General features: G+C 40.5%; 1 protein-coding gene across 1 annotated transcript; it reads right to left on the bottom strand.

Annotated features, from left to right (window-relative positions):
- Positions 1 to 4,860: 4,860 nt before the first annotated feature.
- On the bottom strand, positions 4,861 to 15,434 carry LOC138207402 (very long chain fatty acid elongase 4-like). Its single transcript, XM_069164602.1, has 9 exons — positions 15,200 to 15,434; positions 11,837 to 11,903; positions 11,522 to 11,709; positions 10,907 to 10,987; positions 10,618 to 10,674; positions 9,042 to 9,156; positions 8,770 to 8,897; positions 6,606 to 6,781; positions 4,861 to 5,217 (listed from the first exon to the last, which is right to left on the bottom strand). Exons 2-8 carry the CDS (start codon positions 11,883 to 11,885, stop codon positions 6,614 to 6,616), a joined length of 786 nt encoding a protein of 261 aa, XP_069020703.1. The 5' UTR covers positions 11,886 to 11,903; positions 15,200 to 15,434; the 3' UTR covers positions 4,861 to 5,217; positions 6,606 to 6,613.
- Between the last annotated feature and the right edge of the window lie 746 nt (positions 15,435 to 16,180).

Raw genomic sequence — 16,180 nt, forward strand, 5'->3', positions numbered from 1 at the left:
TGTTCACTGATCCAAACGTATCTCTTGATAATGGATAATAACTAATAATCCTCTTGATGAGTGGCTGCCTGATGTGGAAGGCAGGGGGATGCGTTTCCAAATATGACTAGTATATAAGAATGCTGCCATCTAGTGTCTGAGGATGAAAGCTCTGGTCTGTTTCTCCATCTTTCTTTTATATTTCAGATAGACTTTAGCTCGTATTGGTGTTCTTTGTTCAGACTTGAGCTCCCCCTTGTGGCGATGCCTCAATCACTAGCTTGATTGAAAAAAAAACCAGGCGAACTTCTCCTGCACACTTGATTCAGGTGGGACACCCTGCCTGCAGTCAACACATAGTTGTAAATAAAATCACCCAAATGCTCCTCTTTTATGTTTTTGAGCTCTGCTTTGGGGAAGAATAGACATAAGGGAAATGGCTTATATGGCTACCATTGAGAATGATGAATCAATGCAATCAGGCCTTGTTCTTTCCTGCCTCGTCACACAATAATTTGATAACAACCTTTCTCCAAGCTGGAACATGTTTCATCTCACTTCCTCAAAAGGTTAAGACACAGTAATGAGGAGATCAATTCCATTCACTCTTCTGATCTGTGTCCACATTAACACTACCATTTATACCCTCAATCAAATATGCACACTTGTTTCTTTCCATTGTACTACGGTATGGGAGTGAAAGCACTGCTGACTGTATGGGTCAGAGCAACTTGCAGTGTGGACAGGGCTAAGTAGTTAAGCCTCACCTGTAACCGCACGAGGATTTACAGAAGAAAATCCCTTGTGGACCATGCAGACTCCTACAACCTGCTGGGGTTTAACATGTCGAGCACCACCGAATGCAAAATTCGTCAGAAAATGGTTTACAGACCAGAAATGTAGTATTTGAAAGTTACAGCAGTATATAACACAGGTATTAGGGTAACAGGTTATGAACACGGCAATTAACCACTGCAATATCCAATATGTAAGAAGAATCTACACGACATATATGGCTGTTATAATGTACTGTATTGTCCCACTTCTTTTGATAACAACTAACTGTTGCCTTACCTTCATTTTGATGGTAGATATCAGTTATTCTTCTGCTCAGCTTTCTTCTCTGTCAGAGCATGCTGCTTCTCAGCCATGTCTTAAGCAGCTCTGAGGGAAACATGGGTTTTCCCTGTGTGTGTGTGTGTGTGTGTGTGTGTGTGTGTGTGTGTGTGTGTGTGTGTGTGTGTGTGTGTGTGTGTGTGTGTGTGTGTGTGTGTTTGCATAGCTATTTTTGTGAGGACCACCGTGAGTTTTTAACCTTTGGAGTGAGGACCTTTTTACAAAGTGAGGACATTTAGCCTTTAGGTCCTCACTTTATTTCCACTGGAATGTCCTCTAAAGGCTATTTTTAGGCTTCTGATACAGTTTCAGACAGGTCCTCAGACAAGTGGTAAAATTATTAAAAAAAAAATGTAAAGAATTTGTTTTTCGCACACTCTCTATCGCCCCCCACTGTCTTTGCAAATCCACTACTCCCAAGCCCATGCACCCATGGATAAAGACAATCACAAGGTTTTTGTCAGTGAAATGAAATGTATTAAAATCAATTTAATTCTGATTAATTAAATATACGTTATAATTTTAATATATTCAGCTAATTTTGTTGGTTGAATTAAATCTGAAATCTACTTTAAAGCAAAACTGTTGTGTGATGTTATGGTCAATCAGACTGGATTAATTAAGTTTAAGAACCTTTTTTTTTTTTTTTTTTTTTTACCAATGCATTTAGTCAGGCACGTTGGCAGGTTGCTGAGGCAGGCAGCGAAAAACTGAGGTCAGGACCAGACGAGGACAAAATTAAGATCAAAACTTACAGCAGCTGTGGCAATGTGATACTGGGTGAGAAGACAGAACACACGAGGAAAAGGAGATCGGGGGGGAACAAAGGTTAAAACACACGGGGTCAGACAGGGATCCTGACAAAATGAGACATTTCTGTGATGGAGGTGTGTGTAGGTTCAAGGAAAAAATGTAAACATAAATGTCAAGTATTTTATTATCAATCAAATACACTCCACTTGTCTGTTTTCAGATGTCACAGTAGATTTGAATACATATGGTAATGTTTTAGTAAAAAAATACATGAATTCACATACCATCATTAACATGAATTCATTAACATAATAAACAAGCAGGAATGCATTTCACAAAATCACAAACTCCATCCTGGCGCCCTCTAATTTAATTCTGATTAATTAAATATACGTTATAATTTTAATATATTCAGCTAATTTTGTTGGTTGAATTAAATCTGAAATCTACTTTAAAGCAAAACTGTTGTGTGATGTTATGGTCAATCAGACTGGATTAATTAAGTTTAAGAACCTTTTTTTTTTTTTTTTTACCAATGCATTTAGTCAGTGTACAATAGAAGTGCACAGTATTTATGTGTTCACTTGGTGCTTGATATTTTGCATCCTAAAATTATATTCTGACACATGAATATTGAATTTATGACTTCCTTGTCAACAGAGCTAAAAGTTAATGTGTCTATAACTTTTGAAATGAACTAATTAAGAGCAGCGATTTAATGAGCTTCCTTAAAAGTCTGCCCTAACCTATGGCCAGTAGGTGGCAGTGCAGCGCTTTGGTTTCGCCTCACGACTGGACTGTGTGTTTGCCTCCTGCTACTCTCCTCATAGCTCGAGAGGACATTGAATGAGAAGCCAAGTCTCTGCCTGTCTCCTCATTTTCCCTGTTTTCTCAGCACATATCTGTCCACAGCTTCTACCTGAAGGAGACCTGTAGCAGATCTTTGGGGGCTTGTCCAGGAATTGGCGGTGCCAGGTTCATCACACCTTGGGGCCTATATGAATGAGTGAGGATACCATTTGGCCTCTCCAATGCGCCAGCTGCTTTTCAGAGAAGCATGGAGGAAATGCTTGACAGTCTGCAGGATGAATGCTTTATTCCCTACCTGGATGATATCCTCTGTTACGGTTCTTTGAAGATCACTTTGAGGGGGTCAGACGGGTCCTGAAAGCTCTGCAGCGGCATGGTCTGAAGATCAGACCGACAAAATGTGAGCTGTTCAAATACGAAGTAAGGTATGTGGGAAGGTTGATCTCTGCGGAGGGAGTGAAGATAGACCCAAAGGACCTAGATGCTGGATGGAGAAGACTCCGAGCACAGCTGGAGATGTTAGAACGCTACTGGGATTCCTTAGTTATTACAGGACATACATCCAAGACTTCTCTCGCATCGCCAAACCCATCTCTGAGTTGCTGCAGGTTAAAGGGGGCACAGAGGAAAAACCTCCAGCTAGGCTGAAGCGAGGGAAAGGTGTTCAACTCTCATAGAGAGCCCCAGTTCAGTGGACAGTGGAGCACCAGAGTATCCTTTGCCAGCTCATCCACACCTTGACGAATACACCTGTCCTTGCATACCCCAACTTTGAACTGCCCTTTGTGGTACACACTGATGCCTCAGAGCGGGGGTTAGGTGCAGTGCCGTACCAGCATCAGAATGGACAACCAAGAGTCATCGCCCACGGTTAGAGGACTTTGTCGCCTGCTGAGAAAAACTACCTGCTCCACTCCAGAAAACTCGAGTTCCTTGCTTTGAAGTCGGCTGTCTGTGAAAAGTTCAGGGACTACCTGTTTTATGCACCTCACGTCACAATCTACACAGACAACAACCCAGTGACAGATCACGAGCATGGCCAACCTGAATGTCGTTGGTCACAGATGGGCAGGTGAACTCAGACTTCAGGTTTGACGTCAGATACCAGCCAGGAAAAAAACAACGTTGATGCCGACACCCTGTTTCGTTTAACCACTGGACACATATGTCGCAGAATGTACCAAAGAACTGTCAAAAGAAGTTATCTGTGCAACATGGCAAGGTAGTCAGGCTGCTGAGGGACGAGACATTGCTTATGTGGCAGCTCTAAATCTGGCACAAGATCCAGAACCAAACAGTGTAGGGTTAATGTCCACCATTGACCATGATGAGTTGGTCAAAGCCCAGAGAGAAGACCCCAAAATTGGGGCACTAATCAAACTCAAAGAAACAAAGGCAGTCTTGTCAAATGAAGACAGACGAGAAGCGAATGGTCACTTGCAATGACTGATGCACGAATGGGGGAAACTCCATATGCAAAATAAACGTGCTCGTGCTACCAACTAAGTATCAGGCTGTAGTGTTGAACCATCTCCATGATGGCATGGGCCATGTAGGAACTGAGAGAGTTCTTACCTTGGCCATTCATGAAACGAGATATTGAGGCCTATGTGACTATGAGATGTCCCTGCATTAGGAAAAAGAAACCCGTCACCCATACTCTCACTCTCATGTCTGTCCACAAGAGGGGGGTGTGGGGGTGTGGAGCTGTTCGACTGCCTTGTTGGTCCAATTATATTTCTACAATCATAACAGATGGGGTGGGGGTTGTGTGTGTGTGTGTGTGTGTGTGTGTGTGTGTGTGTGTGTGTGTGTGTGTGTGTGTGGTTTGGAGGGGGTGTTTGGGTCTCCCCACTGCTAAGAGGGATTAAATGCTTGAAACTCAGGAGGCACGCATGGATCGACAAAAGTGGGAGGGTGTGGGGATGAAGACGAGGGTGTGGGGATGAAGACGAGGGTGTGGTGTGCAGAGCCAATGGCAGCCTGCAGCTGATTGGCTGGGACTGCCAGCCAATGGGTGCAAGAGAAGAGTGAAACAACTCCAATGGTGATTAGAAAGTATTGTCTCATAGCAGGTTGGGGTGGGGGGGGGAACGACTAATGAAATCTGGTTGATATGTGCTGGATGAAAAGAATAGAGGAGGCAAATAAATGTGTTATGTGGTAGCAGGTGGTGGACCCAAGAGCAGACAGAGGCATAAATGGTGAGAATAAAATGGAACGTTTTATTGTAAACAGGAGTTGTACATGGAGCATGAGTGTTACCGGGCAGACTTCACCTGCAGGGGCTGAGTCTGAACTGCACTGGTGGAGCATTGAGGTGGATGTGGAGGAACCAGAGGCAGGACACTGGGAGCAGTGGGCTCGACGTTGATGATGATCTCCTTGAATTGCAGCAGGACATACAGGCCAGAGTTGACTGGTGACCCCCGTGGGCCGACACAGGATAGCAGGTGAGAGTAGACCGTGGGATCTCCGGGGATCTCCGCAGGACATCAGGTATGTCCGAGGCAAGGCAAGGGGACATGTCAGGCAGACTGCAGGCACGTTGGCAGGTTGCTGAGGCAGGCAGAGAAAAACTGAGGTCAGGACCAGACGAGGACAAAATTAAGATCAAAACTTACAGCAGCTGTGGCAACGTGATACCGGGTGAGAAGACAGAACACACGAGGAAAAGGAGATCGGGGGGAACAAAGGTTAAAACACACGGGGTCAGACAGGGATCCTGACAAAATGAGACATTTCTGTGATGGAGGTGTGTGTAGGTTCAAGGAAAAAATGTAAACATAAATGTCAAGTATTTTATTATCAATCAAATACACTCCACTTGTCTGTTTTCAGATGTCACAGTAGATTTGAATACATATGGTAATGTTTTAGTAAAAAAATACATGAATTAACATACCATCATTAACATGAATTCATTAACATAATAAACAAGCAGGAATGCATTTCACAAAATCACAAACTCCATCCTGGCGCCCTCTAATTTTACTCCCATCATTAAATTCCCAGATTTTTTTAAGTCACAAGAAACCACTTAACGTCCACACATGGACGACAAAAGGCAGAACTCATCTTCAACACGTCTTCAATAACAACAGGCTGGTTTCTTTCCCTCACTTGGTCCAGAAGTTCGTCATTGGGAGTGATCAATTCCTGAAATATCCGCAACTAAAATCACCCATTCAAACAAGACGTGACATTATGTCATTCAATCTTGATCTTCCTCCCTCTACCTCAGAATTCATTAACATCACTTCCTCAAAACAGCCCCTCTCCAAAATATACAGAATAATATTACAGTCCGAACCTACGCTATCCATGCCATTAATAAAATGGGAACAAGTCCTATCCATTACTCCTGATGCCGACTTCTGGATCCAAATTTGCAAAAAAAATCTGTCACAACAACTCGTGCAATACAAGATACTCTAAAGAAGGCATAAGGCAGTTTATTGTCGTTGTAAAAAATGCAATGAAATTGAGTTGGCAACTCATCAGTTCAGCAGCAATGAACAAGGTAAAGAAATACAAAAAAAAACCAACCAAGATAATTATACTTGCAAAATGCTTTATACAAGGCAGAAAAAAAAATGGGATTTTCATCAGATATCTGTTCATCTCATTCATTTGTCACCAATATTCAGATCTGCACACATGCACACGCACACGCGCACACAAACACACACACACACACACGCACACACACACACACACACACACACACACACAAGACAGAACACAACCTGTAACTGTACTGACTGCTCTTTGTCTTTGTGTTATTTCCTGAGTGGAGTGTTTTTTTGTGATGCAATTAATAAAAAAAAAAATTAAAAAAAGGAATGTATTTTTATATCTCTCGTGTTATCTTTTATCTGCTGATTCTGACCCTTTCCTCCTTGTTTCAAACCCTTTTCCATCTCCTCTGTCCTCTCTTTCCTCACCTCTTCCTCTAAGTTGTCTTGGTCTTCTTGTCGAGGTAGCTGCGGTAGTAGAAGTTGCTGAAGAGAGCGATGAGGCTGAGACAATAGGCGAACACAACCGCGTTCATGGAGTCAGGGTAGTCACAGTCAGCGTACAGGTTGTAGGTGGTGTGGATGGTTACTATGAAAAACTGGAGCTGGTGAGACAGAGACAAAGAGGGAGAAAGTGACTATTGGGTGCTTTGAGTAGCAAACTGTGGAAAACATTGCTGAAATGCAAAGCGAGTGACCCTAACCTGATCACATTGCAGCCCACAATGACACTGAGCTCTTTGCTCCACTGAAGCCTGAATAAGGACATGTCTTCTTCAAAATAAAACTTGTTTCTCTGCACCTTAGGCAAAGCCAGGTGTACACAAATTAATTCATAAAAATCTATTCATAATCAATCAAAATATACCAAATCATAAAATCCACTAAGCTGTGGACATTAGAGTCTACCTGTCCACTCCCACAGTTGGGAAAGTGTGTAGTGACAGACAGCCACACAAATCTCATAAACTTCAGGGAATATAATGTCAGTGTACACAAAACAAAAACAGCTAAACTTGTGCTGTACGATGTTTTGATTTAAGGTTTTAACCACTACATGGTGTTCTCCAGCCATGTTCATGTTATATTTATGATGTTCTTGATGTAACAGTTCTGAGGGGGTCAATTAGAAGACCACTATTATAAATTATGTTGTATATGGTATCCATTTGATATCTCTTTTTAGAAATCATTATTGTTTAATTGCAAAGTTTGTACCGCATTGTCTATTATATTTCCCCCCCGCTCACCCAGTTATAGAACATTTTATTTTGAGTGTGAGACAGAGGGATTCTTGATGAACCTCTGCAACCCACAATGAGGTGGTCACGTAAAAGATGGAGGCAGACGAAGGCATTAATAGCTTACTTTTTGTTGGCGTTCTTGCCAGCTGGGCTAAACATACTTGTACTGTTCCCACTAATTCCTCAGTATGTGGGGTGTCCAACAATAGACTGCAGAAATATGTCCAACTCCAGCACAATTCTAATTGAGTCAGAAATTAAAACTAATGAAATGACATGTGTAATGTAGAAATGTAAATGGATGATGATGAATATATAATATTCGTTTCCACAACCTGGGGCACTCAGCTGGAAATAAACATTGAAGATTAGTTCATGTCTTGTTGATTCTTTGATAGTTTTCCAAAAAGGGAATTTGGTATCTCAGCTGTTTTGATACAGTAACACGTTTGTACAGTAATAAATATCACTTTGATACTCTCAATAACTTACTGATTAAAGAACAATTCTATTTAATGCAAGATTGAAAACAATATCCATATGTTTCATGGAGTCACAGCAGTATCCAGGACCCATCAGGCAGGAATTAATTATGAATGAACATAATGAACATAGTTCATCTAACTGTCTGTCTCAGTCCAGTCCACAACCTCCTCCCCTTTTAATGCACATAATAATCAAATACAACAAAAGAAACCCCCTCTCTCTCCCACACACAGTAATACAATCTTCAATGTCTCAGATCGACTCAACTCTCTCATCTTCAGTTCCCTAAATTGGGAAGTCAACTGTTAATGAAGGCTTGAGGGTCAGCTCCAAGGTCAATTCAAGTATTGTTACAGAATGGCAGTCAGCACTGACCTATATTTGCTGCAGCATATAGAGACAGGGAAGACAACACTACAGGACACATTGTCTCTTCATCAACGCTATAGGAAGGAAACAGATGGTCCAGTGGCAGAGCTGAGAAGCATCAATGCTGCTAATCCATCTAGTTATTACCAGCAGCCAGGAAGAACAATGGCAAACCAACCAGGAGATTTAAGCTCATCAACACAGTGTACTTGAAGGCTTTTGGACATTATATCCAAAAGAAGAAAAGATCTCCCATTGGACAACCATACAGGCTGCTAAAAGTTACATGTTTTAGTCAAGGATGCCTCAGTCGAGCCCAGAAGTCGACATCTTCATGGTACAGATTGACTCTGTTTAACAAGCACCCACAATAATCTGACTGAATTCTCCTAAAACATGAAGGAGATCTGATCTGAGGTGCAGTTATCCACATTAAAACACATCTTGATAACATCCTGAAAAATAGCACGGAAAACACAGCGGTTCATACTGACCAGCTGCAGGGAGGTCAGGTAGCGTTTCCACCAGAGATATTTGTTCATGCTTGGTCCGAAAGCTGCCAGGCCGTAGTACAAGTACATCACAACGTGGACGAGGGAGTTAATCAGACCTATCAGGAAAGCTGTAGACAAATACGCAGGATGAAGACCACATATATTATCTTCGTGTACTTGTGTCAGTGTGGATTCTGCTGGAAGACATTATTTGTACACTTTGTTCTTTTTCTATGGCATGTTGTGCGACCAGACTGGTGGGTTGTACTCACACTGGCCCCCAGCCACATATTTAACCCCGGCCCGACAGTTGAACATCATGGTGGAATGATGGTAGACGTGGAGGAAGGTCAGCTGACTGTTCTTTTTCCTCAGGATGAAAAATATCTGAGCCACAAACACACAAAGTAATTGAAGTGAAGCCATGTGTTTATACAGTGGGTAAAATAAGTATTGAACACGTCACCATTTTTCTCAGTAAATATATTTCCAAAGGTGCTATTGACATGAAATTTTCACCAGGTGTCAGTAACAACCCAAGTAATCTATTAATACAAATAAACCAAAACAAATAAGTTCAAAAATTAAGTTGTATAATAATGTGAAATGACACAGGGAAAAAGTATTGAACACTTATTGATATTTATTTAATACTTTGTACAAAAGCCTTTGTTGGCAACGACAGCTTCAAGACGCCTCCTGTATGGAGAAACTAGTCGTATGCATTGCTCAGGTGTGATTTTGGCTCATTCTTCCACACAAACAGTCTTCAAATCTTGAAAGTTCTGTGGGCCTCTTCTATCAACTCTGATCTTCAATATTTTCCATATTGTGGATTATGGCATCTAGAGTTTTGCTCTCATCTGACCAGACTATATTCTCCCAGTATTTCACAGGCTTGTCCAAATGTTGCGCAACAAACTTTAAATGAGCTTCAACATGCTTTTTCTTCAGCTATGGAGTCTTGCGTGGTGAACGTGCATACAGGCCGTGGCGGTTGAGTGCATTACTCATTGTTTTCTTTGAAACAATTGTACCTGCTAATTCCAGGTCTTTCTGAAGCTCTCCACAAGTGGTCTTTGGCTCTTGGACAACTCTTCTGATAATTCTTTTCACTCCTCTGTCAGAAATCTTGCGAGGAGCACCTGGTCGTGGCCAGTTTATGGTGAAATGATGTTCTTTCCACTTCTGGATTATGGCCCCAACAGTGCTCACTGGAACATCCAGAAGTTTAGAAATGCATCTGTAACCAACACCATCAGTTGTTGTTTGTTTGCAACAATAAGGTTGCGAAGGTCTTGAGAGAGCTCTTTGCTTTTACCCATCATGAGATGTTTCTTGGTGACACCTTGGTAATGAGACACCTTTTTACTGGCCATCAGTTGGGACTGAACCAGCTGATATTAATTTGCACTGACAAGGGGCCGGATTTCTTTCTAATTACTGATAGATTTCAGCTGTTGTCTTGGCTTTCCGTGTCTTTTTGCACCTCCCTTTCTTCATGTGCTCAATAGTTTTTCCCTGTGTCATTTCACATTATTACACATAACTTAATTTCTGAACTTATTTGTTTTGGTTTATTTGTATTGGGTTACTTCGGTTGTTACCAACATCTGGTGAACATTTCATGTCAATAGCACCTTTGGAGAAAAATGGTGACGTCTTAAATACTTCTTTTCCCTGCTGTATATGGAAGCACTGCAGGTTACAGAAATACACACACATGTAACCATTCTTGAAAATGTGTCACTTCATTTTGGAGTTGCTGCTCAGAACATTTGATGTAGTTTGAAATAGAAAAATGAACCCTTAAAATTCACAACTTCTTTTCCCTCCTTTCGTACTCACTGTGTCAATGAGCTCTATTACTTTGGAGAAGTAGAACCACCAGCATGCTCTGGCCATCTGTCCAACATGAAAAAACAAAAATGCAATTATCACACTGTTAAATGCAACATTAGTTTCACTTTGTTTCAAGTTGCAGACAGAAAATCAAGCTTTGTCTATGAACACATAAACATTCAGGCAGATACTCTGAAGGTTGTGTCATCAAAGCCAAGCATAAAATGGAATTTCAGAGTAGGGACTTATTAGGAAAGTGTTGCATCAGGAACCATATAGTAAAAAAAAGATTTACCCTCATGGCCAGTGGGCTGTCGCTGTAGTCGACGGGCTGGCACAGTAAACTGTATCTGGCCAACCAGGAGGAGGCTGTGAACTGGAAAGACAAAAGCTGCTTTTAGCTCTGCTTTGGTTTCTCTCACCAAGCAGTAGGACCTTTCATCCTATATTGTTATACACAAATTGGTGGTGAAACAGAGAAATCACTTCCTGTTTTACTGAAGACTCCCACAAAAGACAGGATGCATGAAAACGATGGGATCAGATGAGATTTCTCTCTGAAAATGACTGATTTTATTTGTTTTGCCACTTCAGGGTGAAAGAAAACATTTTGGAACACAGTTGATTATCAACTTGTTAGCTCGCAGTTTGTAATTTGCACATCCTGCAGAAAAGGATATTTGTTGTTCTCCAAATATTTGTTAACTTCTACTGCTATTTGCTGGAGAAGAGGTAATGTACAATGGGTTTTGGAGCCCAGGGTTTTATGACATCTTTCATTGTATATAAACCACTGTTTGGACAACGTCTTCAGCCATAGGTTGCTCCACTGATTTCCTTTAAGCTACAACGCCATTCAGCCATCCATCTTCCTTCCTTACAAAATTCCCTCACACAGTACAGTAGTTACCTCATAGACCATGTAGGCAGACATGCAGACCATGGCAAAGTTGTAAACTATCATGACAGGTTTGAGGTTGACTGGCTGCCTGTTGGCCATCAGCTTTGGTCCCACCCATATAATGATCAAGTAGCTCAGGAATATACAGCTAATTGGCACAGGAGAGTCGACCAGCAGCCAGCTGTCTGTCCTTTTGTCTAGATCGAGAAAAAGTGAGAGGAAAGCAGATATTATAACAAAAAGTATGCTGTGTGACATAGATATTATTTTTTTTAATGAAAATGCTGCAATAAATACACTAATGAGCTGCAGAAAAAGACGTGCCTCCATTCTCCAGAATCCCTTGGTACAATGACTGGACTTTCTGCCACATGGTGAGAAGCTGGGAACCCTGAGATGGAAACATGAGCAGGAGAAACTTTTATCAGTTAGAAGTTGCAAAACTGAACCAAATACTGTGATGTGACAATGACTCAAATGACAATTTTATTTTTTTAAGCTGAGCTGGATAGCCTTTTGTTTTGGTATCAGAGGCAGAGGTCTAGTTGGGCCCAATTCTGTTGTATTGTCTTCTTTTATTTGGCACAACCTTTTTGTCCCAACCTCCCCACCACATTTTTATCAACCTTTGTTCAATTATTAGTAAACCATTTTATTTTGCCACGACTGCTCCAACTCATTTATGTAATTGGTTGTTGTGTCGTTGTCCACATTATTGTCCACCAAGGAGACGTAACGTCGAGTGTTTTGTCTTATTGACAAGTGATGTCATTCTCAAAGCAGAATACTCGACCCAACATTAACTTTCAACGCATACAAAGAAAACAAAGCTTCAGTACATCACACATGTTACTGCTTTGATTCTCACAGTACTTACAAGAGGACAAAATCCCCCCAAACCTTGTGGAGGAAAGCTTTTGGGTTCCTACTATGTACAGACTTTTGCAAATACAGAGGAAGACCTACAAGTAGGTTTAGCTGTATACGTTAAAGAACAAGCAAGTGAGAGAAAGAGACAATAGAGTTGGTGCAGCCAAACAAGCAAGATCATCTGTGTTGGAGCACTTTGACCTGATCAATCCCAAAAGGGTCAAGTGTCTGATCTTGAGAGCTGGTCTTCAACAACAATTCCATTTAAATCTCCATTTAAAACTAACTTTACAAAAGGGCTTTTCCTAACGATTGACAGACTACGCTTCTGTGGTCATGAACTGTTGGTTTTCAATTCTTTCATTGAGAGTCTTTAGCTTCCATGTGTATATATTTAGATTCACATGTTTATTTTGCTTATATTTTCTTGTAAATTCCTGACATTATTAGTATTATTATTATCAGAAACAGCTGATAAGTGCAAAAAAAAGTCATATGGAAAGCATGATACATATTTATCTAGCTGACACTCTTTTTGCAGCATATGGTATTTTGTTTGTTAATACATTGTCGGTCTTACATGAAGAGGAACATCCCACTGCAAATTTGATTAAATCACTCAGAGATGATCTGGATTATAATTCAAGGATTATGTTCACTGATCCAAACGTATCTCTTGATAATGGATAATAACTAATAATCCTCTTGATGAGTGGCTGCCTGATGTGGAAGGCAGGGGGATGTTTCCAAATATGACTAGTATATAAGAATGCTGCCATCTAGTGTCCGAGGGTGAAAGCTCTGGTCTGTTTCTCCATCTTTCTTTTATATTTCAGATAATTTAGTTGGTATTGGTGTTCTTTGTTCAGACTTGAGCTCCCCCTTGTGGCGATGCCTCAATCACTAGCTTGATTGGAGAAAAAAACAGCAGAAGTGCACAGTATTTACGTGTTTACTTGGTGCTTGATATTTTGCGTTCTACAATTATATTCTGACATGAATATTAAATGCATGACTTCCTTGTCAACACAGCTAAAAGTTAATGTGTTTACTCATATGAGGTGTCTTTGGAAAGCTAAGATTTGTGTGATTCAATTGTATAAACCAGTTTCAGATCCAATAACTGTCAGAACAGGTTTTTAAATCATAGGTTCAGTCAAATCAGATTAGTTCAAATGCTTTGGTTCAACAAAAAATAATCTGAGATTTGGGGCTTTAACAGTCCTACCACACTACTGTACTTGACTGAAGGGATGAAGGGATGGACGGTCTCCTCTGTGGAGCAAAAGATGATCTCCTCAGGGTAAAAGGTGGATTGACATCTCCTTTATCAAGGAGAATCCAAAATCAAAATCCATGGCATCATAAAATTCCAGTTCTCCGATACCTTTCTGAAAATCACATCCAGATCTTCAATGTATTACTGTAACACAATAGTAATTAAATGTATCAGTCCCTCCAGGATTTCGCAGATTCTTTGGGATTGTTGCAATCAAAAATGTTTGATTTTGCAGGGGATTATCTCACAAATTGCAATGTAATTTGCCAAGTTTGAAGTGAGTTGTTGTTTTTTAAATTGCAGGAATTCAAACAAAATGGCAAGTTAAGAAAGATTAATGTTTGTTTGTTTTTAAACAACAGCTAAAAAGAGGAATAAATTTGTAATCACTTCCTGTGATAATAATAATGCTGCACATCACATAAATATTTGAGTTCTAAACTATTTTGTATTTATTTATTGAACTTAGAAAACCATGGAGACAAAAGTTAAAAAACAAAAATCATTCAAAATGACGCAGCTTTACAGAACAGAGTCTGTGACTAACGGAAACAATGACGACATCCGCCGTCAGAATAAGAGCTTTAGATGCTGTTTAATTCATGTTAATTCAACACAGGCCTACTGTATTCACAAAAAAACAAAGTGCAGTCTCTTACAACTTGACTTGTGTATACATTTTCTGTAGTATACAGTAATATGTAATCACGTCCTTTAATAATAAGCATTTCAATGGAACATTTTATTGTGAAGGTCACATTTTACACTAATCCGCCGCTGCCGGTTTTTCCGGTTCTTCCGGGTTCCTCTGGGTTCCTCTGATGCCGATAGTAGGTTTCGATGAGGAGATACCAGAAGGAGAACCGTGCAGATTGTAAACGAGGAGTTATTTGTGTTAATAAAGCTGTCAAACAGTTTTGTCTGAAAAGACATTCTTTATGCCGTAATACTTTCAGCACAGCTTCTGTTCACCACATTTTTCGTGGAAAAATCGCGGGAATTTGTAAAAAAAAAAAAAAAAAAAAAAAAAAAATTTGCACGAGTTGGCTTGAATTTGTAAAAAAAAATAAAAATGGTTGCGATCGCAAGGTTGTGATTTCCTGGAGGGACTCAACAGGTTTCACAACATTCCTTTTCCTTTTTTTTTTTTTTTTTTTTCTTCAGTACGAAGTGTGGTTGTTTTTTCAGTCTCACTATGAAATCAAAGTGTTTCTTTTTAAATGATTTGCTGAACAATAATACGAGTTATCATTAGCGCCTCGGGAGCGCATAACAGGACCACATTGTTGCAATGTACACAGCACAACATAAAACTAACTCATTAAAAGTAACAGCACGCAACATCAGAGCGATGCTCGAGCGTCCCTCCGCCGGGTTGTGGATGCACAACCGTTTTCCCCTTTCACGACACCTCCGCGTCCTCACCAACACACCCGTAAATCCCGGAGCTGTCACATCCGCGTTCGGTGCCGCCTCGTGCCGGCGGACAGGCACGAGCTCCTCGTTAGCCACGCTATCTTTAACTCCGCTGAACTCACCGAGACGCACCGCCAAGTGATGTCCACTCCTGGCCCGCGGGTCCCTGGGTGACTTCCAGTGCTTCACGTGCACGCTGTCCGCTGGAAGACGTGTCGTCCACACGCAGTTTTCACTGCTCAGCTCGAGATGTTTGCTGTCTCCGGCTGCGCTCGTACGACATGCCTTTAAAGATGATAAGAAATGATCTCTGCGATAAGGCTACTTACTACCTGGAGGGGTGGGACTTAACCTCTTCCTCTATTGACAAATCTGCTCTGCCCGAGCAAATGAGAACTAAGTCTGAGCAAAATCACTGTGATCGACACGTTGTTTAGCAAATAGAAAAAAAAAAAAAAATCAAGGAAGCCACACCTTAAAAAAAAAAAAAAACACGTTTTCTTTAAACTGGGTTACTAATGCATCTCTCAAAATGTCATTTTTCTTTGGACATGCATGGACATATATATAAACTTTGAATCTGGACTAGGTCAGACTTTATACTGTAGCCCCATTGTGTTGTCTAGCTCATATCTCCCAGCTTTAGTCATATATAGGCATTTGTATGCAAAACAAAACAATTCAGGCAAAAAGGAAAAACCTTCTTTAGTGTGTTCAAACTTATTACTTCTTATGAAGACATAAAGCAATGTATTATTGTAAAAAATACAACGAAATGAAGTTTGGTTTCTCAACCCATCAACTAATTTCAAATGCATCTGTTTTGTCAAAAAAAACAACTTGGCAATAATACCCAGAAACATTCAGACACATTCAGATTTTTAAAAAACAGTTTATCTGGAAAATGTAGCTCTTTCATCTTTCAAACTGTTTTTTTTTTTTTGTTGTTGTTGTTGTTTTCTTTTGTCCCGGAATGTTTCCTTTTGTTATTTTCCTTTTTATCATCCATCTTGTATATTTGCTCATCTCCTTCTCCCTGCCAATTTAGTGGTAGTTGTTCAATGATCAGGATTGTCTATCTGTAGTCAGCTGAGTACATATAT

The sequence above is a fragment of the Embiotoca jacksoni genome, unplaced genomic scaffold (genome assembly GCF_022577435.1).
Source record: "Embiotoca jacksoni isolate LCO1_2020_lvr unplaced genomic scaffold, fEmbJac1.0.p SCAF_31, whole genome shotgun sequence".
NCBI lineage: Eukaryota > Metazoa > Chordata > Actinopteri > Embiotocidae > Embiotoca > Embiotoca jacksoni.